Consider the following 24,534-nt stretch of genomic DNA (forward strand, 5'->3'; position numbering starts at 1 on the left):
CCTCATTCCTTCATAGTCTCCTTTGTTTAAGCACAGGACATAGGTACTGGATTTAACCTTCTCACGCTCCATCTGTATTTTAAATTCGACCATACTGTGATCGCTCCTTCCGAGAGGATCCCTAACTGTGAGATCGTTAATTATTCCTGTCTCATTACACAGGACTAGATCTAGGATAGCTTGCTCCCTTGTAGGTTCCATTACATATTGTTCAAGGAAATTATCGCGGATGAGTTCTATGAACCCCCTCCTCAAGGCTGCCATGACTGACCTGGTTTGACCAATCGATATGTAGATTAAAATCCCCCATGGTAATAGCTGTACCATTTATACATGCATTAGCTATTTCTATGTTTATTGCCCGCCCCACCATGATGTCATTATTTGGTGGCCTATAGACCACCATATCTGTGAGCAGTGCCTGTGCTTTCTCAACATAGACCGGTTTGTTCATAATGACGGTCATGCACCCTTTGTCTGCTGGTAGGATTATGATGTTCTTGTCTTTCTTGAGTTTATCTAGTGCTTTTCTCTCTGTTTGTTCAGGGTGTCCCATTCGTTCCTTCTGTGTACTGTGGGGATTATAGTTTGTCAGATGGCTTGTTGTTTTTCATCCATGAGTCTGTTGTCTTTTAATGTAGTTTCGAGGGCGGCCATGAAGTCTGTTCTGTTCGCATCTCTGTGGTTATAGTTCAGTCTGCGTAATAAGACAGCTTTCTCAGTTTCTGTGAGTCATCTGATGGATAGGTTTCTTATCCATGTGGCCTGTTTGTTGTTGTCTTTGTCTTTGTGGTGGATCAGTTTAGTAAGTTTCTCCTGTAGCTTGTGTCTCTTCTTTGTTTTGGTTTTGTGTTTCATAGAATCTCTACAGTGTGGAAACAGGCCCTTCGGCCCAACAAGTCCACACCACCCGTCCGAAGAGTATCCCACCCAGACCCATTTCCCTACCCTTTTCCCTGTAACCCTGCATTCCCCATGGCTAATTCCACCTAATTTACACACCCCTGGACACTATGGGCAATTCAACATGACCAATCCACCTAGCCTGCACATCTTTGGACTGTGGGAGGAAACCGGAGCATCCGGAGGAAACCCACACAGACACGGGAAGAATGTGCATAATCCACACAGACAGTCGTCTGAGGTTGGAATCAAATCCAGGTCCCTGGCACTGTGAGGCAGCAGTGCTAACCACTGAGCCACCGTGCTGTTATTTGACGGCCTGTTCTAGGGCTGTGGTCCATTGCTGGTCCGTAGTGTTTAGGTACTGTGATTTTTGGCGTGAAATTTCCCGTTCGTACTTGTAAAGTCGGTTATGGGCATCATTAATCATTGCTTGTAACATTCTGCGTCCGTTCTGTTCAGCTATTTTGTATGCCTGTGGGTTGTTGAGTGGAGGTTTGTACTTCACACTGCAGGGCAGTACCTGGTTCCTGAGGCATTCGTAGAGAACAGAACAGAACTAGAAATGACACAACTCACCATAACAGACTGGACAGTATAAATTCCTAGCGGAGTAGAACAACATCGCTTCATCGGAGGCCTCACTGATGATGTTACCTAGCATGGAGACGAAACATCTGTACGATAACCAGTCAGCTCGGTGAGCAAGTCAACAACATCACCCACAACCCAAGCTACAAATTTTTGCAAAAACCTTAAACACCTATGGGCGCAACATGCTAAAAATTGCCCGACAATACGAAACCTTTGCCAACCGACTGAGCGCTACCCATGAACTTCACTTTCTTCACAAATGTTTCAGGAACCAGGTACTGCCCCACAGCGTGAAATACAAACCTCCACTCAAAACCCACAAACATACAAAATAGCTGAACAGAACAGACGCAGAATGCTACAAGCAATGATTAATGATGCCTACTGGGCATCTGCCTACTATGTCCCCTTTCCCAGCACTTGAAACATTGCCAACTGTCTTATGATTTCAGTGAATAGTCTTTGCTGGAAAAGACATATTTTGTCAGAGCTTTTCATCTTGCATTCATCAGGACATTTTGCTTAGTGTAACTGTTCAGACTGCTGTGATGGTATTGTATTGCGGTAACAGCATTATGATTCTGTATGTGGTATTTGCATGGTTTGGGGACAGCATACGTCCAATTTGTGGCCATAAAATCCAGGTCCATGTTTCTAATTTCAATCTTCTCTTGTTTATTCTTGGCCACCTGAGAATTGTAGTTTACTGATAATTCAGATGTTCCCTGCAAGATGACAATAATTAAAATTTTAATTGGGTTTCAACAAGCTAGCTAGTCAAAATTTTGTACAACCCAATGGATTAGCAATAATAACCTCTTCTAAAATTATTTTAATACAGGGTCATGATTCAACTCATGGACTTAGGAAATACATAAACAGACCTGCAAGTGAAGACAGTGTAATAGTTCAAGTGCTAAAGAAACAAGGAGCGATTCCATTTGTGAAAACCAATGTTCCTCAGACATTACTCAGGTAACATTCAATGGAATACTTTTGCAAATTATAGAGTCATTAAGGACCAGGAGAAATGTTTGGTTTATGATGATTGTGGTCAGAATAAAGACAGGATAATTATCGTATAGACTTGAATGTATCAACATAAGATTTGTCATTGAATATTCCTTTAGAATTTATATTCTAAAGATAGAAATGTAACACTGAAGTTATTCACTACTGAAATGGTCATTACACACTGTTTCTGGTACAGTGTTGCTTATGTATGAATAAATATCTATATACATATATATAAAGAATTCATATATTTGATTAGTGGAATTAGTGGAAAAAATATTTGAAAAATAATTTGAATTTGCAATGTATGTTGAGAACCCTTATTATCTGATGGTGAAGCAGTTCAAGTTAGCAACACAATACCTTTCAGTGCCTCTTTGAAATTGGTACTATATCTGTAGGTGCTTATTTTTTGCTCTGAATGTGGTTTCTTGAGTTTGAAGATGGGGCTGTATTTGTTGCCCAGCCTTAGTTGCCCTTCGGGGAGTGTTGGAGATACCTTTTGTCGGAATATGTGCTTTTATTCCAAAACAATTGAAGAAGAATCAAGAGACAACTATACAATTCTACAGGGAATTTTGAGACCACATCTGTAGCACTTTAGGTCTCTCTGCCCAAAGATGGATACACTTGCTAAAAGGGAGCAGAATGAAAGTTCTGTACATTGGTTCCTGGAATGAGTGGATGTCCTATGAGAAAATATTGAGTACTCTAGGCCTATATTTCCTGGGGATTAGACAAAAATGGGAGGTGATCTAATGGAAAGATATAAAATTATTAAGGAGTTTGGCACTGAGATGCTGAGAAAATATTTTATTACACTGGGGGAACCTAGAACATAGGGTCACCATTTAAGAATAATGGGACTGAGGTGAAGAGAAAGTTTTTCACTCAAAAATGTCATGAATCTTTGGAACTGTTGACTCCAGGAAACTTAGTCCAAGCAGATATTGGAGGATTTTGGTGTACTAGAGGAATTTAGGAAGATGAGGATAGTGTGGAAAAATAGAGTTAATTTGGATGATTAGACAACAATATTTATTTGCTAGTCTAATTCAATGCCTGGTCATTGATGACCCTTCAGAATGTTGATTGTGAAAGACTTGGAAATGATAATTTCACTGAATATCAAGAAGTGATAGTCATTTTATCTTTTGTTGCACATAGTCATTATCTGGCATTGTTCTGCATGACACAAACAGAGCCATAGAGCTGTGCAGCATGGAAACAGACCCTCCAGTCCAACTCGCACACGCCAATCAGATATCCTAAATTAATCTGGTCCCATTTGCCAGCATTTGGCCCATATCCCTCAAAACACTTCATATTCATGTACCCATCCAGATGCCTTTTAAATGTTGTAACTGAACCCACCTCCACCACTTCCTCTGGTAGCTTATTCCATACATGCACACCCTCTGTGTGAAACAGTTGCCCCTAAGGTCCCTTTTAAATCTCTCCCCTCTCACCTTAAACGTATGCCCTCTGGGTTTGGACTCCCCTACCCCAGGGAAAAGACCTTGGCTATTCACTTTATCCATGCCCCTCAAGATTTTATAAACCTCTATAAGGTTACCCCTCACCTTCTGCGCTCCAGGGAAAATAGCTCCAGCCAATTCAGCCTCTCCCTATAGCTCAAACCCTCCAACCCAGGCAACATTTTTGTAAACCTTTTCTGAGCCCTTTCAGGTTTAACAACATCCTTCCTATAGGAGGGGCACCAAAACTGCACATAGTATTCCAAAAGTGGCCTAACCAATGTCCTGTACAGCCACAACATGATCTCCCAACTCTGATACTCAATGCACTGATAAAGGCAAACTTACCAAACACCTTCCTCACTATCCTATCTAAAAGAACTATGAACCTGCACTCCAAGTTCTCTTTGTTCAGCAACCCTTCCCCAGGACCTTACCATTAAGTGTGTAAGTCCTCCCCTGATTTGCCTTTCCAAAATGCAGCACCTCACATTTATCTGAATTAAACTCTATCTGCCACTCCTTGGCCCATTGGCCCATCTGATCGATATCCCGTTGTACTCTGAAGCAACCTTAATGACTTGCCATTGGTCAGTCCAAGGCTAGATACTGTCCAGGTCTTGCTGTCTGTGAATATGAACTTCTTCAGTATTTGAGGATTTGTGAGTGGTCCATGAGCATTGTGCATTCAACAATGAACATCCTTACTCCGAATATTGCAACAGAAAGAATTCCATTGATAAAGCAGCTAAAGATTGTTGGACCTAGAGCTACCATGAGACACTCCTGCAATAATGTCCTCGGATTGAGAAGATTGGCCATGAACTACTACAAACATCTTCCTTTGTGCTCAACACCAACCAGTTGAGAGTTTTTCACTGGATCCCCATTGCCTTCAGTTTTATTGGGGCTATTCATTGTCACACTGTGTTGATGTCAAAGTGCTTCCCAGTGTCCCATCGCTACTTAGGATCGAGGCTATCTTCTTAATATATCTTGAGGGGGTTTGGTCTGGTCCATAAAAATACTCCCCTCAGATTTATGCAGTTTTGAACTCTTGGTATCTGCCATAAGCCTCATTTTAATCTTTTAATTTAGTGCTGAACCCAATATCCCAGGTTCACAGGATTTGATGGTCTCACCCATTATTTTCATTGGAACATGTTGACCCTGTAATCTCCATGCCTCTTTCTTGAATTAATCCCACTGTTCTGAGACAGATTTACCTGAAAGTATCTGTTCCCAGTCCACTCTCGCCAAATCAGACCTGATCTTATTAAAATCAGCCTTCCTCCAGATTATGACTTTGATTTCAGGCCCATTCTTGTCCTTTTTCTACAATCTTGAATCTGACATATTTATGATCACTGTCTGCAAAATGTTCCCCCACTAATATTTCAACCACTTGCCTGGCTTTGTTACTCAGATTAAGTCCATGACCACCCCTTCTCTTGTAGGGCCTTCCATGTACTGCTTAAAAAGATTTCCTGAATGCATTTTAAGGATTCTGCTCCTCTAAGCACCATGACTATCCCAGTTAATGTTGGGGAAGTTGAAATCTCTCACTATCACCTATGGTAGGATTTGGATTAGAATTAGGGTTATTACTTTGACACTTACCTGAAGTTTTCCTACATAATCCTGTCTTCTATTTCTCTTGCACTGTTAGTCCTTTTTGGTTTTTAGTTTCTACCCAAATGGCTTCATTTGAAGAGTATCATTCCTCCTTACTGCTGTAATAGATTCCCTGGTCAAAATATTGGGGCTCAGGGAGCAAGGAGGAAAGATGGCAGTGAAGTTTGATGTGGTGGGTCTCCACATGGCCTGATGGGGAGATGAAGAGCATGGATGGAAATGGGCTGAGGGATTGTGCAAGCTAAAACAGAACAATGGAGGCTCTAGGAGGGTACCTGACATCCAGGCAAAGCCTGGTGCAGATGGCACCAACATGATCTGCGCTCCCTACTGTCGCTTGCTGTTTTCTAGAACTGGAAAATGGATGGGACAACACCCACAGAAGGCACATTCAGTGCCAGTTCACTCTGCAAAAGCACAGAATACACATCTGCTGGATGCTAGGCCATTAAAAGGACAAATGCACGAAATATGTGTCTCTAAACTGCAGCTACATTTAATTTGCAATCATTTCATCATCCATTTGCATTGCATACAGAGTCAATTTGCTTTGTATTCAAGTGCTGGTCGAAAGGCATTTGCACCAGGCCATACAAATTAAACGTTGGCATCTCAATAAGACAGAAGTTCGTGGTAATGACTTACAAAGAGATGAATACTGGCCAAAAGCATCACAGATTTTCTAAGATGCAGTGGTAGGCAGATCATTTCGTCATCTTTCCTGTGAGTATTACAGTGGATTCTGCAATGCAATGATAATCAGGACTGATGTGGGCCTGAGATGGAGAGGGTGTCAGTGCAAGTCAGCCACTCCCTTTTGGATGTAACATGTTGGTCTGTCAGCCAGCGAAGCATCTTCATGCAGTGGTGCACGTGCTGAGGCTGAAATTGAATAAATGATGAGGACATGACCCTTGCTATCAGGGCACTGCCTGTCTCACTGTATGGAGGATGTGTATAGCCCTCATCTGCTCTACTGTCTGATTTCAGAGGTAATAACAACCTGTTTTGGTCCTTATGTTCCCAACATAGGTTATTGCCAGCGTGGATCCGGCACCCAGCCACTGGTGGGATGTTGGCTGTTGCATCTGCCTTCCCAAGAAGGCAAAGGCAGATGCAGGAGGATATGTGGGAAGTAACTTTTGGGCCACACAAATGCCAGGCTGTGACCATCACCAATAAGAGACAATCTAACCACCTTCACTTGACATTCAATGGTGTTGCCATCACTGAAGCCCCCAATATCACCATTGACCAGAAGCTCAACGGGACTCACCACATAAACACCACATAAGTGACAAGAGCAGGTCAGAAGCTAAAAAATACTGTGGTGAGTAACTCACCTGACTCATCAAAGCACGTCCATCGGTGTGATGGCGTACTTAGTTGGATAGGTGAAGTTTCAACAATACTCAAGAAGCTTGGCACCCTGCCGGACAAAGCAGCCCACTTGATTGGCAGCACAGCCACAAACATCCACTCCCTCCACCACTGACACTCAGTAGCAACAATCTGTACTATCTACAAGATGCACTGCAGAAGTTCACCAAAGCTTCTTAGATAGGACCTTCCAAACCCATGACCACTTCCATCTAGAAGGACAAGGGCAGCAGGTATGGGGGAACACCACCACCTGCAAATTCCCCTACAAGTCGCTACCATCCTGAATTGGAAATATGTTGCTCTTCCTTCACTGTCACTGGGTCAAAATCATGCATTTCCCTCTCTGATGGCATTGTGGGTCATCCCCAGCAAGTGGACTGCAGCGGTTCAAGAAGGTAGCTCACCATCACCTTCTCAAAGGCAACTAGGGATGGGTAAGAAATGCTGGCGCAACCACTGATCCCGAAATAAAAAAAGGCCAAAGGCAAGACCAGACAGCCATGGAGGCTGAGGAGCACACAGCTCAGGCGGGAATATGGCAGTTGCACGGCTCCTTGGAATGTGTCAATGCCGCAGGGGGATCAGTGATTTTCACCCCAACTGCATTTCCTGAGGATGATACAGTGTTGACTCAGACTGCCACGTGTCCTGTGACTCTCTGACAGAACCATGCTGGAAGCTGGAGTGGAGCCTGAGTGTGACGCTCCATCGGCACAATCAGCCTCCCAGGGATGAGACCGGTTCATTTCATCATCCATTTGCGTTGCATGCAAGGTCAGTGTGCTTAGTATTCAAGTATTGGTTGAAAGCCATTTCCATCAGGCCCCGCAAATGAAACTTTGGCTGTGTGCAGTGGACCATTATGGACTGTGAAATAGTGATTGGTCATCATGTGGGGGCAATCTGCAGCCTTTACTCACTTTCATTGGCTGTACATAAAAATTCATAGAACCATCGAAATAATACAGCACAGAAGGAGGCCATTTGGCCCATCTTGTCCATGCTAACTCAAAGACACCCAGATGCCCTTTCCTGCTTCGTCTTCCTGAACATGGCCCATAGCCCTGTAGCTTACAAACTTTAAGACGCAGATCCAGGTATGTTCTAAAAGAGCTCAGAGTCTCTACCTCCACCACAATTCCAGGCAGTGAATTCCAGACACACACCACCGTCTGCATAAAAAAGTTTTTCCTCACATCCCTTCTAATCCTTCTGCCACTGAGTTTGAATCTCTGACCCCTGGTTTTTGAAATCTCTGTCAAGGGAGACAGGTTCCTCCGACTACTCAATCTCTACCCCTCACAATTTTGTATACCTCAATTATGTCACCCCTCAGCCTTCTCTGTTCCAGGGAAAACAACCCCAACATCTCCAACTGCCCTCGTAGCTACGATTCTCCAGCCCTGTCAACATTCAAGTAAATCTTCTCTGCACTGTCTCCACAGCAGTTACATCGTTCCTGCAACGTGGTGATCATAACTGCACACAATGTTCCAGTTGTGGCCTCACCAGTGTCTTATACAGTTCCATCATTATATCTGTACTCTGTACTTTGTACCTACAACAATGATGGAGAGCATGCCATATGACTTCTTTACAACCTTATCTATCTGTACTGCTACTTTTACGGACCTGTGTGCCATATGTGAGACAGGGAGTAGTTGAAGCTGAAAGTCTGAGTGCGGTGCTCAGTTTCAGTCCAGACAATTCAGAAAGTGACACGGTAGTAACCTCTTACTTAGAATTGTTTGATTAGTTCCCTGTATGTAATGTTCCCCAACTGGACAATGCTTAATATGGATCTACAGTGAACTTTGAGTATAGAGTAGTAATGACTTAGAGAGGGTGTTTAGATGATATATAGCTAAGGACAGGTAAACTGTGTGGCCTGTTGGCAACACAGTGACTCTGGTGAGAGAATCGCGTTGTAAATGCATGGAAGGGGTGAACAGAGTGGCTTTGTGGCTGCTGTGCCATGATGGTGAGGGGCAATGCCAAACCTGCTAACTCTTGTCCAGGTGCACAGTAGGCTTTTAAAGATGACACTGGCACCAGGGTGCCAATCTACCAGGGCATATTCAGTGAGTGGGGAACTGTTCCAGGAACAGTGGCTGGTAGCAGCAGGAATCAAGTGAGAGAGCTGTAACAGATGTGGAGTATATAGTAACTGAAACCAGTTTGGTAAGTCTTTTAAAAGACATTTGGACAGGTAAATGAAAATGAAAGTTTTAGAGGGATATGGGCCGAACGCTGACAAATGGGACTAGTGTAGTTTGGGAAACCAGGTCCACATGGACGAATTGGACCAAAAGGTCTGTTTCTGTGCTGCATGACTGTATGAATCTTTGATTCTACATGGTGAGAAATCTCAGCAGGCCTCCTGGAGAGAAACCCTCCATGAAACTAAAAGAAACTAATGCTTTGCCAGAAAACGTAAGATTCAGTCTATAGAAGCCAAAAATATAGCATAGTTGTCTTTTTAAATTTAACTGTCACTTGTAAGTAATTAAATTACACTAGACTCACTTTATTCACATGCACATCACCGGTATTTGTTGCACATTGCTCAGTCATAGGACTACATGTACTGGTGTGCGTCATTGTGGTATACGCTAATGGTCACAGGGGACTTAGGAACATTTCCTTTGTTATGGAAGAAACAATGTTGTGCTTTTGCTGTCATTGTTTATTGAATGTTCACGTTAGTATCCTGTGTATTTGCCACTCTGTGGGATATTGAAAAGTTTGCAGTTTCAGTTGGCCCTCCTTTCAATGTGAAGGACATTGTCTATAATCACTCTCAATGGGAATAATTGAAACAGAGGTGTACTCAAAGCCTTTCACTCTAGATGCCATGTTCCTTACTTTTATGGTTCCATAAAATCACGCTCGTTGATTCTTGTGAAATTCTTACAAGCTGACAATTGGATTGAGAATTCCACTGTGAGTTTAGAAAATCTATTGTTTGGCATTTGTGGCTGATAGTGGACTAATAAAGACTGCCCCTTTCTGAATAGCTAAATGTACAAAAATTATTTTGAAGGGCTAATGGGAAGGTACATTCATTTTCTGTTTCCTGTTGTCATTAATGTCTCAGATCATCCTTAAAAGAATGTCCTTCTCAATTTGCAACAGCTTCGAGTGCAGTAATCCCATTTACGGACAAACCATCAATCCACTTAATGCCATGCGATCACCTGGTGGGTCATCGGGTGGGGAAGCTGCTTTGATTGCAGCGGGTGGCTCCATCCTTGGTATTGGAACTGACGTTGGTGGCAGCATACGCTTTCCTGCTGCGTGCTGTGGAATCTGTGGCTTCAAACCAACTTCAAACCGATTGAGGTAAAAAATTTGTTTGTTGTTATTATGGGGAACAGGAGTGGACCATTCAGCCTCTCAAGTCTGTTCCATCGTTCAGTTAGTTCATTGCTGATCTGCAACTTGACTCCATCTGTCCGTTGTTGATTCACACCGTTTGATATCCATATTTAGTACAACATCTTTTATTTCAGTCTGAAGGTTTCAATTATACCAGTGTCCACTACCTTTTGAGGGAGAGAGTTAAAGGTTTCTATTGACAGTTTGTATGAACAAGTATGTTTTGATTTTGCATCGGAATGGTGTAGCTCTAATCAACAGAAGATTCCCCTTCATCATGGTTGACAGGGCCCTCAGCTGTGTCTGAGCCTCACTGCATATTTTCCTTCCCGTAACAAAAGGATCCCCCTTGTCCTCACCTACCATCCCAGCAGCATCAACATCCAAAGGATCATTTGCTGCCATTTTCATCACCTCCAGCGAGATGCGACCACCAGACATGTTTCCCCTCCCCTGCTTTGTCAGCCTTCCGCAGGACTGTTCCCTCTGGGACAGCTTGGCCCATTTCTCCTTTACTCCCAACATGTCCTCACAGGCCCTTGGCATCTTCCCTTGCAACTGCAGGACGTGTAACACCCACACATTTACTTCCTCCCTCATCACTATCCAAGGCTCCAGACACATCTTCCAGTTGAAGTAGCACTCTACCTGCACTTCACTCAATCTATTCTACTGCACTCACTGCTCACAATGTGGTCTCCTCTATACAAGGGAAACAAAGTGCAGACTGGGTGACTGCTTTGCAGAACACTTAGTTCTGCCTGCAAAAATAACCCTGAGCTTCCAGTTGCCTGTCACTTTGACACATCACCTTGTTCCCTGACCAACATCTCTGACTCAGGCTTGCTACAGTGCTCCAGAAAAGCTCAGCACTATCTGGAAGAGTAGCATCTCATTTTCCACATGGCAACCCTGCAGCCTTTTGGAATACCTCATTCAACAATTTTACGGCTTAAGCACTTTCTTCCACGTCCTTACCGTAACCCACCACACACCAGGTCTTGTCATCACATGGGCTGCTACTACATCAACCCATTGTCAAATACTTATGGTCCCCATTAGCAGCTATTCATTCTCCCAGGCTGTCCTTTACCCATTCCTTTGTCTCCCTCAGTATTTTTCTCTGTCTCAGGGATCCAACTCTGCCTATGGTTTATTACTGTCACCTCCCCTCATCCTGTCTTCAGCATATATACCAACCTTTTCCTAGCTACAATCAGTTCTGAAGAAGGGTCACTGGACTGGAAACATTAACTCTGCCTTCTTGCCACAGATGGTTCCAGATCTGCTAAGTTTCCCCAGCAATTCAGTTTTTGTTTGTAGCTCTAATTATGTTCTTTGCTGCTCTATCGGGGCAATAATTTCTTTATCATAGATTATGTCTTTGTATCTACGCTATCAAAATTATTTGAAGTGCCTTCATCAAAATACTTCTCAATCTTCTTTGAAACGTGTCCTCATAATATATTCCTTGAGGCCCAGTGAATCAGTGTTGTATCATCTCCATATCCTTACTGAGCTGTGGGTAAATTAACTCTTACCAGATTGCAATCCTGTGCATGTCAATAATTTATAAGAAGGGATTTGAACTTCGAACTGATTAGGTAAAAGAATGACTCATCAAGTTTAAAAAGTGAGGAAGGGTCACCGGACCCGAAACGTTAACTCTGTTTTTTTCCTTCACAGATGCTGCCAGATCTGCTGAGATTTTCCAGCAACTTTGTTTTTGTTCCTGATTTACAGTATCCACAGTTCTTTCAGTTTTTATTTGACGATAAATAGTGCCAGTCAAGTTATAACTCTCTTGTCTCTCTCTTTCTCCCTCTCCTCCTCTCTCTCTCTCTCTCTCTCACACACACACACACACACACAGACGTGCCTATGGTTCCTTGCAGAAAATGGAACAAAGTAAAACTGAAAAAGAATGTATCTGGGCATTTTAACTGTGATAAAATATCAGTATGGTCCCTGTACAGTTGTTTTTGATATAAAATTGGGCATATTTACATGGGCCCTCTGATCTTTTCATGTTCCTTCTCTCTATTCTGAGATTGTGTGATTACAGGATGTAAGTCTCATATCTTTACTCTTCAAGTAAGTGCTTTTAGAGACGAAGTGGGAAGGAAAATAAAACTAAGATCAAGGTAATGACCATTCTGCCTCATTAATGTTTAATTGTGTCTATTCCAGGCATCTATTTTTGGCTACCAACTTTTGAGTCTAAAACGTAAAGCATTTTTGGTATATATATGAAACAAGAAAGTTGATATTTCTGCAATATATTCAGACAAAACATCTCAAAGTATTTATTAAAAGGATTTATTTTGGAAGGCAACTTTTGGAGGTAATAACTGGATGACTGCAATGAGTTGTTACTGACTGGGCTGCTAATACTTAAAAATAGGCCGGTTTCTTCAAATAACTGATAATATGTTTTCATTTCACGCAGCAAGATCGGGTTGTCAGGAAGTTTGTCTGGACAGAAAACACGTGAGTTTCAACTCTATAAAAGCTGTTATTATTTTTTTAAAAAATGGATTATGCCAGTGAAATAACTCCACAGAGGCCAGGATCCAATCACCAAGTCACCCTTTGTTTATACATGAAGAGTCCTTGACACTGATCCAGCTCCGTGTGAGCCAGCTCTCAGAGTGAACAGGGTGTCTGACACTCCTGTTCTTATCTGTCAGCCAGGGCTCCCTGATTGGACCAGATTAATAGCCCCAACCAGGGAACTCATATTCTCTGTGGTCCATCTGGATGGCCTTGTTATAATCAGGGCAGCCAGTATCCTCCAATATGGCACACCAAGCCTCCATAAAGACTAAACTAGAAATGCACTGGATACGATAACCTTAGATATTGTATGCTACCACCTTAGTCATACGCAATTACTTCTATCAACAGACAGTCTGTAAACATAGTGGTTCAAAGTATATAATCCATAATTACTGCCTTTACAACAATTACAAAGCTGAAAACTATTTATGTGCAAGCACATGATTTTCTTCTTGATTTCTCTGCCTATGAATAACCTGGGTGGAAACATTTCAAAGATTCACCACTCTCCTCCTCTCAGTCCAAATTGGTTGATCCTTTATTCTGGGATCCTGTACTTTCAATTCCTCAGTCTGGGGAACATTTTCTCAACACCTACCTTGTCAACCCTGTTAAAAATTTAATATATTTGTAATACAATTACCTATCATTCTTCTGTATTCCAACAAATAAATGATCATAACTTACACAGTTTTGTAAGATTGCTATGAACATACTAGACACAGAGAGAATAAAGTAACACAAGGTTACTCTGAAATAGTGGGACATAATTTTCTCATGAAGGTGAATTGTCTTGACACTCATGTTACGTTCTGTGGGCACTTCTTATTTTGCGAGGTCATGTGAAACAGCTGGAAAAGAATCTGAGATCCTTTCAATATAATGGAAACAAAAATCTGGAGAAATGGACACTGCAATGCTAATTCACTGTCGCCTGTTTTATTCTCCTGTTCAAAGTGAAAACCTAGTCCCCAGTATTTCCAGTCCTGAAATTAATGCTGGAGAACAATGGCCCCAGCACTTGTGAGCGTTTGATAATACGCTATCAATATTTGCCGTCATTATCCCTCTGAATCTGACCGCAGAAATCTTGATGTTATCGTCTGTCTCTCTTCTACCACTGCCACAGGCTTTGTTCTAGATTGTGAGCAATTTCCCTCTGGCTACTATCCACCTTTCTGGAGCTGGTGATCAGAATAATCAATTGAATTTCCCCCTTTTTGCTCTAATATCATTGTTTAAAATCCCCTCCTCACCAAAAAATGCTATTTTTTTCAATGAGGTGTAACTGAGTGTTTGACCTTCATCTCAGTAATAACAATTACTGAGCAAGTGATCTGGTGCTGAAGAATATGTGGAATATTGTTAAAAGCTGTGTTATGATTGTTTATTGGCTTTCAAAAACTATTTTTTATTAAAGAATTACATTTTAAACGTTTATGATATTTCAGTTTGTACCTTTACCATAATATTTATATACCAACATTTATATCAAGATTTTACAAAGGATTTGATTTTTTTGTGCTTTTTGTTTCCTGGTGGGTGGTGTGTAAGAATGTTTTTATTATGATTGACTACCAGGACAGTTTGACTTCATCACTGCAGCTTGAAGCTGTGAATCCCCACTAAACAACTCTACAATGCAACATACATTGAGACAGGAAAGGTTCTCACTATAGAGATTGTCAGATCTCTCAGTGAGGCCTTCCTTAAGGCCAATAGTGAGCTTGTTTCACATTGACCACAAAATCTGCACCATGGTACTTGTGCCCTAGCTTCCAAAAATGTGAACCCAGTGGACAAGCACATGTCAACATTGCTAATTTATAAATATGGCCTTAATTTATTTTTATCGTCCGTCAAATAATTTTGATGTACTCTATTTTTATCATATTTTATTTTCTAGTTTTGCCTGCCAGTTAATCCTCATACAGTGCTCCTTATCTTCCTTCTGTTCCAATAGCTGCTTCCTAACACCTTTTGCGGGTTAAGATTTTATTATAATCTGAAACCCGAAAATACACTGATTAATATTTCTTTGATGAAAATGATGGAGACGGTTGATGAGAGTAATGTTGATGTTGAGCATATGGAGTTATCATCCTATGGAAGAAGTATGTACGTATATTTATAAACTTGGAAAATGGAAGTTTGGACACTATTGTGTTGCACAGAATGAATCAAACTTTTATATCTGGAACTGTGTGGTGTTTATTGATTGGTTAAACAAGATCATATAACTTTTGAAGAGGCTGGATTTGATATTTGAGTGAGACTAGCTAGTACCAAGTGGCCTCAGGTTAAATAAATTGCCCAGCAACAGCTTTAAAAGTTAAGTAGCAGTTTGTCATGGAGCTGGGAGGAGGGGCAAGTAGTCTAAAGAAATCCTGCAAGCAAAGTTTCTCTCTCTCTCTCAATCTTAGTGTGTGGAGGGAAAAAAAACACCCAAAAACTTTGAAAGGAAGAACTTATAGCTCAACAAAAAAAATCAAGGTCAGACCAGCTGAGTACTAAATTGGGAATTGCTGGGGTCAACAATGAGGTGATGTCATCACCAAAATCCAAAAGAACTGTGAGAAAGGCATCGTGCTCCACCCTTGTGGTCTGGTCTCTTGATCTACAGAATTTGTTGTTTTTTGCCTGTGCTTCCCAACTGTGATATTTTTCTGCAGAACTGTCTGTCTTGTGTGTCTTATTTGTGAATGAATATTCATGTGCATTGAGATTTAAAGGGGATTTTAAGTTAAAGATTGTATTTTAAGTTTGCATATTAGTAACTGATAACCCATTTTGCCATTGTTAAAGGATAAGTTTGTTTATATATTAAATAAGTTTTGTTTTGTTTTGTTTATTGATGAAATCTGGTTTGAGTTTCTTTCATATTAGATAGTGATCAAAGTTAAGCATATTAACCATCCTAATGATTGAATTGATCATTACATTTGTGACAACACATGGAATAGAGAGGCTTGTTTTCCAACACAACCCTGTCATCAGGGACATACAAAACTTCAGAGGCTCAGCATGGATTCTTTGAATGCAGACATAGAATTGACAAAGGAGTTAAAGGTGAAATTTCCTGCAAAACCTAAGAAAGCAGAGAAAATTAACACATTATTTCAGAATTTGAGACTAGTCAATTAATGGTGAGTCACTTGAGTTAACAAGAATTCGAGTGAATCTTAAGGAAATTGAAGTGAAAATGGAAATGGAACTTAAGAATTGAAATTGAGGAAAAAGAAAGCAAAAGATCATTTTAGAGTTTTGAATTAGAGATGCAGGAGAGAGAAAAGATAGTAGGAAATGGCAGAGTTTTTTGTGTCTGTCTTCACTGTAGAAGACTTAGAAAATTTACCATAGCAAATGAAGAGGTTAACAGGAGGAAGGAACTTAAAACAATCACCATCACCATGGAAAAGTGCTGGCAAATCTATTAGACCCAAAAACCAACAATTCCTTGGGGCCAGGCAGCCTCCATCCCAGGGCATTAAAAAAGTGGCTGTAGAGATGGTAGATGCGTTGATTATGATCTTCAAACAAATCCTTAGATTCTGGAAGGGTTCTCATGGATTAGAAACTAGCTAATGCAATATCTTTATTCAAGGAAGGAGGGAGACAGAAAGCAGGAAACTGTCAGCCAATTAGCCTAACAACTGTCTTAGGGAAATTGCCAGAATTCACTATTAAACAGGTTGTAGTGTGATATTTAGAAAATTAGAATGTGATCAGGTAGAATCAATTTGGCTTTGTGATAGGGAAATCATGTTAGTTAACTAGTTAGAGGTTTTCTTCAGAAAATAATACACAAAGTGGATAAATTGGATTTTCAAAAGAACTTTGATAGGGTGCCACATCAAAAGGTTTGTTGATAATGTGAGAGCATATAGTGTCGAGGGTAAAATATTAGCATGGATAAATAATTAACAGGAAGCAGAAAGCAGAAATAAATGGTTCTTTTTCAGGTTGGCAAGCTGTATCTAGGGAAGTGCCACAGAGATCAGAGCTTGGGCATCAACTACTTGTATCTATATCAATGACTTGGATGAAAGGACTGATTGTACGGTAGCTAAATTTGCCAATGACACCAAGATTAGTGGTAAATTAAGTGTCAAAAAGATATAGAGAGTCTGCAAGTGAATACTGCAGCTCACCATCATCTTGTGAAGGGTGACGAAGGATGGACAGTAAATTCTGGTTTGGCCAACGGTGCCCACACCATGTGAATGAGTAAAAAAGGATAGGTTAAGTGAGTGGGCGAAAAATTGGCAGGTAGATATGTTGAGGGAAAATGTGAACTTGCCCACTTTGGTAGGAGGAATGGAAAAATGGTTTATTGTCCAAATGGATACAGGTTACAAAAATTGATTGTCCAGATATTTTAGGGTGTTGATGATTATATAAATCGTAAAAATTAGCATGCAGATTATGCAGGTAATTAGGAGAACAAATGGAATATTGGCATTAATTGCAAGAGGAATGGAAGATAAATGCTGGATATTTTACAGCAGTTGTACACCTGCACATCTACATTACCAAATTTGTTCAAAATCCTGATAATCTGCAGCATAAAGGCCACTCCTTTATCTTTCCTTTCAAACAGAAATGATCACCAATTTGTTCAATCTGCTCTCAGTTCTGGTATCATTTCAGTAAATGATTTTTGCATCTTTTTCAGTGCTTTTATACTATGGAGATTAGAAATATTTAGAGTACTCCAAGTATGGGCTAATCATTGGACCCTTAATGTTAACTCTGTTTTCTCTCCCATGGATGCTGCCAGGCCTGCTGAGTTTCTCCAGCAATTTCTGTTTCTGTCCCTGATCTCTTAGTTTTTTTTAAAGCTCGACGCTTATTTTCCAAAACGTATGTGACCTTCTTACTTTTCCCACCAATGTATAATGCCACACAGTTACCTGCAATGGTGTTAAATTGCCAATTAAATCCCCAGTATGGACTTTTGTATTGTTTCATCATTTCCTCTGCATTAATTATATTCCACAATTTAAGATCGTCCACAAATTTGAAAATGTCCTTCTGATTTCTGTTGCCCTTCACTAATGGACTGGAATGTCAACCAAGAATAAATGGCCAAATAATGGAGTGTGGAGAACCTGCAATCTTTATAAATCTTTATAAATGAAGATATATAATTCAGTTCTTCTGGCATTTAACAATGAATATTAAATTTGAATGAAATACTGATTGTTTTCTAGTTGAGTCAATGGTTGGTCCATTAGCCAAAGATGTGGATAGCTTGGCATTGTGCATGAGAGCTCTGTTATGTGAAGACATGTTCCATTTGGATCCATCTGTGCCACCTATTCCCTTCAATGAACAGGTAACACAAAAACAACTGTTTGCCTTTATATTGCACCTTTCAGGTACTAAATGCTCCAAAGAATTTCAAAAGAGAAAAAGATTCTGAGAAGTAATCAGTTCAAGAGAAATAATAGATTCAACTACGATGACTGAAACTATAGTTGAGGTTGAAGGTTTTAAGGGTTTTTCTTTTGAAGTTGGGGATAGCTTAAAGAGGGTATTTTGTAATGTTGAACCAAGATGGTTGTAAGCTGGCGCCCAAGGAATGAAATACAGAGATGGAAGTCACAAGACCAAACTGGAATGTAGGATAAAAAGATTTCACAGATGTGAAAAGATTTATAACAAAGATGTACATTTTGGGTAGAATTTACTTCCCCCAGCTGGGTTTGAGCTATTGGCAGCAGGTATGAGCTGAAGAAAGGGAGGGAAGGTGGGGCCAGGGATTAAGATCTTTTGCCTTCCTGACCCCTCCAATTAAGTCAGGGCTTTGGAAGATGAAGGACACCCCTCACAAGTAGATCGGATGGTAAAGAAGGTGTATATGCATTTAATGGTCAGGGAATTGAATACAAGAGTCAGGGAGTCATGTTGCAGCTTTATAAGACATTGGCTAGGCCACACTTAGAATATTGCATTCACTTCTGATCGCCACATTACAGGAAGGATGTGGAGACCTTCCACATCTAAGAGGTATACCAGGATGCTGCCTGGATTAGAGGGTATGAACAATAAGGAGAGGCTAGAAAAACTCAGGTTGTTCTCGCTGGAGCGGCGGAGGCTGAGGCTGAGGGGAGACTTGATAGAAGTGTATAAAATTGTGAGATGCTTAGATAGGGTTGACGGTCAGAATCTTTATCCCAGAGTTGAAATATCTAAAACTAGGAGGCATGGATTTAAAGTGAGAGGGGCAAGTTCAAAGGAAATGTGAGGGGCTGTTTTTTACACAGAATAGTAGGAATGTAGAATGTGCTGCCAGGGATGGTGGTGGCGGCTGAAATGATAGGGGCATTTAAGACACTTTTAGATAAGCACATGAATATGCAAGGAATGGAGGGATATGGACCAAGGGCAAGCAGAAGGGATTTGTTTAATTTCACGTCATTTTCGGCACAACATTGTGGGCCAAAGGGCCTGTTCCTCTGCTGTACAGTTCTATGTTCTATGTTCCTGCCCAGAGGCTAATAAAAAGCCTAATCCCACCGTTGCTCCTATTCCACCATACTCTGTCCCAGTATACAGAGGCTGCCCATAAAAGATGGCAGCCTCCCTGTGGGCTTGATGGAACCACTTTGATTGGGCACCCCCCATGATCCATGGAGAGCCCCTTTACCCTGAAAGGAGTTGAATACCTGTCCTGAGTTAGTTCACTCTCTGACTGACATTGAATTCTGTCAAGGCTCCTGAAAATGACTATAGCAAGCAACTAACTTTCTAACTGATGCCTGGCACTACTCAAGTCACCATTAGATTCAGCCGCTTTGAATTTGATGCCTTAAAAAATTGGAAGCCAGCAGTGAATGATGAAGACAAGGCCAGCTAAAGAACAGAACTTATACTGCAATTTTAGTTAACCTGAAGGTTATGTAGCAGAAAGATCAGCAGTTTTCCAAGGCACATAGTCAAGACGTCAACCTGAAGAAAACAGAAACATGACAGGGGTGACAATTAGGTAAGGATAGAAACAGACAGCATTGTGGAAGTATGTCAGATACTTTTAATGTTTGAATCTCTATTAGAGTTTAACCAGACATTAAAGATGTTTACTGTAAGGTTCAACCAGGGTGGGCAATGAAGATAGACTGAGGTTACTAAATTTGTAGAACTTTTATATGTTTGTTCTAGGTATCTATGGCAAAGCTTATGCCTTGTTTGATGCATTGTAGCATCATTGTGTTGGTTATTTTTCAAGCATCCCCAGTGGCAGTGTGAAGCAGATTATCCTCTTGTATGGGGAATGCTTAATATGTAATCCATTAAAATAAATGGAGACAAAAACCCAAGTGTTTCTTTGTAACTCTCAAAATTTATAATAGTGAGGAATAAGGGTTCAATATGGGGAGATTCAGAGATTCCTTTGAGCTTTCTTGCATTCACCATTCAACTTCAGCTTCTCACTTTCTCTACTGAACCTGAAATTTTAACCCTAGTTAAGGATGTAGGGGCTATCAAGCCTGCTCTACCGTAATATACGTCATTAGTCATTGCAGACTGAAGATGGGTTTTGCTGTGTGGCTGAAGTAATCCCAGCAAATCTTGAAAGTGGCAGGTGCGGGCTACAAAGCACAAAGCACAAAGCAAATGCAAACCCTTATGGGTTACATGGGGGCATTGAACTGATCCCTTCGCAACTTCAACCATAAGTATAGTGCACGGCAATCTTACCTCCAAAGATTCCTTTCATTATTGGCGTGAAACTAGGTGAAGAAGGAGTTAGTACTCGTGCAGACATTTGCAAAGTCCTATTATGTCTTTGCAACATGATTGGTGGTGCTTTCATCGTAAGAGGTGCAATGTAGGAGTTCCATCCTCCATCAGTTGTTCTATCAGCAACCTTGTAACTGTGCTCCAGGTCCCTCTGGATGAAGCAGTATATAGAGCAATTATTTGCAAGTGGTGTAAATGTTGACCATTCCAATATTGAGGACCTGTTTTGTTCAATTGCAAAAAATTAAAAATTACGTTTTTTGAAGTTTTAAAAAATCTTTTTTTCAGATGTACACCAGTACGAAACAATTGAGGATAGGTTATTTTGAAAATGATGGGTATTGGATCCCGACCCCAAGCATGAAACGAGCCATCATGGAAACTAAGCGACTACTGGAAGAAGCTGGACACACGGTGTGCTTACTAATCCTCCAAGAGAATGGAGAAATTCCTGGAGGTAGAGGGAGGGGGAGGAGGGATGATAGTGAAAGATTGAATGGACTAAGCAAAAATTTATTTTTAATTAATCTTTCTTCCCTGCTCCCTAACCTAAACGCCCAACATGAACGCTGGAAACACAGATTGGAAAGCATGAAAATAACTAATTTGCAGGATTGGCCATTTAATGAGTTCCTAATTTTGAATAACATGTGAGGCAATATACAAAGATTTGAAAATGATGGACAGAAAAGAAATTATGGGGCTCCAGGGATCCAACATCATTGATAACATTTTTCTGTCCCACTGTTTTCATGGTATTCTCTTTTAAAGAGTAAGCATAAAACAGGTCATCAGATTCTTTCTGAAAATCTGAGTAGGTAATATCCATTTGGATACCCCAGTATTCCAATTATTTCATCGAAAATTTTTAGAAAACTAGTTATCTTGACAGAAGTAACCCTCCACTCTCACACTCTAGGTGAAATGAATGTTCACTGTCTGCACATAATCAAAAAGGAATTAGAATCTGAGAGGACTGCAGATGCTGTAAATCAGGAACAAAAACAGAAGTTGCTGGAAAAGCTCAGCAGGTCTGGCAGCATCTGTGAAGAAAAAATCAGAGTTAATGTTTTGGGCCCAGTGATCCTTCCTTTGAACTGATAGTAGCTAGGAAAATGTCGCCTTATATGCAGAAAATAGCGAGGGGGTAGGGTAGGGAGTAAACGATAGGATAGAGTCCGAAGAGAGAGAAGAGCAGTTGGATAGACAAAGGAGTTGATAACGATCTTGCTGGGAGGGTGAATAGCTGTTAATGGGGACTGTTAGTGACTAACAACAGGGGGTGTGTAATGGCAGGCTATGTGGTAACAAGGCCTGGAGTGTGGGGTAGTAGAATAAGACATGGGAGAGGCCCTAAAATTAATGAACTCGACATTGAGTCCAGAGGGCTGCAAGGTCCCCAAGCGGAAAATGAGGTGTTGTTCTTCCAGCTTGCGTTGAGTTTTGCTGGAACACTGCAGCAAGCCAGAGACAGAGATGTTGGCCAAGGAGCAGGGTGGTGTGTTAAAGTTGCAGGCAAAGGGCAGTTCAGGTTCTTTTTTGCGAGCAGAACATAAATGTTCTGCGAAGCCGTCACCCTGTCTATGCTTTGTAGAGGAGACCACATTGTGAGTGACGAATGCAGTAGACTAGATTCTGGGAAGTGCAGGTGAAGTGTTGCTTCACCTGGAAGGTATGTTTGGGCCTTTAGATAGTGGGGAGGGAGGAGGTAAATGGGCAGGTGTTGCACCTTCGCTGGTTGCAGGGGAAGGTGCCGTGGGGCTGTGGGGGGTGTGTTGGGAGTGAAGGAAGAATGGACCAGGGTGTCCTGGAGGGAACGGTCCCTACAGAAGGCGGACAAGCGAGGGGAGGGGATTATGTGTCTGGTGGTGGCATCTCTCTGGAGGTGGCGGAAATGGCATCTGATGATCTTCTGGATGTGGATGCTGGTGGGATGATAAGAAGGACAAGGGGAACCCTATTGCTGTTGCGGAAGGGAAGAGAGGGTGTGAGGGCGGAAATGTGGGAGATGGGTCGGACCTGGTTGAGGGCCCTGTCGACAACAGTGCTGGGGAGTCTTCGGTTGAGGAAGAAGGTGGACGTGTCAGAGGGTCCCTTGTTGAAGTTGGCCTCATCTGAACATATGTGACGGAGATGGAGGAACTGAGAGAATGGAATGGAGTCTTTACAAGAAGCAGGATGTGAGGATGTATAGTCCAGGTAGCTGTGGGAGTCAGTGGATTTATAGTGGATTGGTTCCTGACTGGTGGTTCATTTGATCTTCAGGATTGGTTTTGATTTGCTGAAGTAGGTCAGAGAAGAGTTTTCCTGAGTACATTTTCCTTAATAAGCTAGTATTTTCTCCCTGGAAACTACATGGCTGCAAGAAATGGTGAAGGTGTAGAAGATTGGAAAGAAGTGTTTTTGTTTATTCATTTGATGCACATTCCTAGATGCCCTTTAGAAGATGGTGGTAAGCTGCCTTGAACTGTTAGGAAGGGTGTTCCAGGATTTTGACCCAGTGACACTGAAGAAACAGTGTTATATTTCCAAGTCAGGATGGTGGCTTGGAGTGGACGTTGTAGGCGATGATGTCCCCATGTATCTGCTATCCTTGTCCTTCTAGATGGAAGTGATGCTGGGCTTGGAAGATGCTGCCTGAAGAGCCTTGGTGAATTTCTGTACGCACCTTGGAGATGGTACATACTGCTGCTACTGAGTGTCAGTGGTGGAGGGAGCTAACGTTTGTGGATGGGGTGCCAGTCAAGTGGGCTGCTTTGTTCTGGAAAGAGTCAAGGTTCTTTAGTATTTTTGCAGCTGCCCTCATTCAGGCAAAGGGGGAGTATTCCATCACACTCCTGACTTGTGCCTTGTAGAGGGTGGTCAGGTAGTGAGGAGTCAGGAGATGAGTTATTCACTGCAGGATTCCTAGCTTCTAACCTGCTCTTTTGATTTGATTTATTATTGTCTCATGTATCGAGATACATTGAAAAGTATTATTTGCATGCTAACCAAACAAATTATACCTCACATAAATACCTTGGGTTAATAGAACAGAATATAGAATATAGTGTTACAGAGAAGGTGCAGAGAAGGAGAGGTCTGTTCGTAAGTCTGATAACAACAGGGAAGAAGCTGTTCTTATATCTGTTGGGACACATTTTCAAATTTTTGTATCTTCTGCTGATGGAAAAGGATGGAAGTGAGTATAACCAGGGTAGGAGGGGTCTTTGATTATGTTGGCTGCTTTTCTCAGGCAGCAGGAAGTGTAGACTGAGTCAATAGATGGAAGGCTGGTTTGCGTGAAGCACTGGGCTGTCTTCACAGCTCTGTAATTTCTTGCAGTCTTGGGCTCAGCAGTTGCCATGCCAAGCTGTGATGCATCTGGATAGGATGCTTTCTATGGTGCTTGTGGACATGCCGAATTTCTTTAGCCTCCTGAGGAGGTAGAAGCATTGGTGTGCTATCTTTACTGTGGTAGTTGATGTTAGCTACAGTATTTATAAAGATAACCAAGTTCAGTTTCTGGTCAATGCTAACAACCAGACTGTTGACAGTGGGGAATTCAGTGACGGTAATGTCATTGAATGTCAAGGGACAATGGTTAGATTCTCTCTTGTTGGTTATGGCAATTGCCTTGCTCTTGTGTGGTGTGAATGTTACTTGCCTCTTTCATAGGATCCCTACAGTGTGGAAGCAGGCCCTTCGGCCCAACAAGTCCACACAGACCATCAGACATCCCATCCAGACCCATTCCCCTATAACCCACCTAATCTACACATCCCTGAACACTAGGGGCAATTTAGCATGGCCAATCCACCTAGCCTGCATATCTTTGGACTGCGGGAGGAAACCAGAGCACCTG

General features: G+C 41.5%; 1 protein-coding gene across 1 annotated transcript in view; it reads left to right on the plus strand.

The window, feature by feature from the left end:
- LOC109937402 (vitamin D3 hydroxylase-associated protein-like) overlaps nucleotides 1-24,534 on the plus strand; it is a 54,938-nt gene that overhangs the window by 9,271 nt on the left and 21,133 nt on the right. Inside the window, exons 4-8 of the mRNA XM_020535980.2 lie at nucleotides 2,339-2,472; nucleotides 10,143-10,349; nucleotides 12,835-12,875; nucleotides 18,158-18,282; nucleotides 20,979-21,104. Coding sequence (XP_020391569.2) covers nucleotides 2,339-2,472; nucleotides 10,143-10,349; nucleotides 12,835-12,875; nucleotides 18,158-18,282; nucleotides 20,979-21,104 — 633 coding nt within the window. The remainder of the gene's footprint in view (nucleotides 1-2,338; nucleotides 2,473-10,142; nucleotides 10,350-12,834; nucleotides 12,876-18,157; nucleotides 18,283-20,978; nucleotides 21,105-24,534) is intronic.

This window comes from Rhincodon typus, chromosome 10, assembly GCF_021869965.1.
Source record: "Rhincodon typus isolate 14 chromosome 10, sRhiTyp1.1, whole genome shotgun sequence".
NCBI lineage: Eukaryota > Metazoa > Chordata > Chondrichthyes > Orectolobiformes > Rhincodontidae > Rhincodon > Rhincodon typus.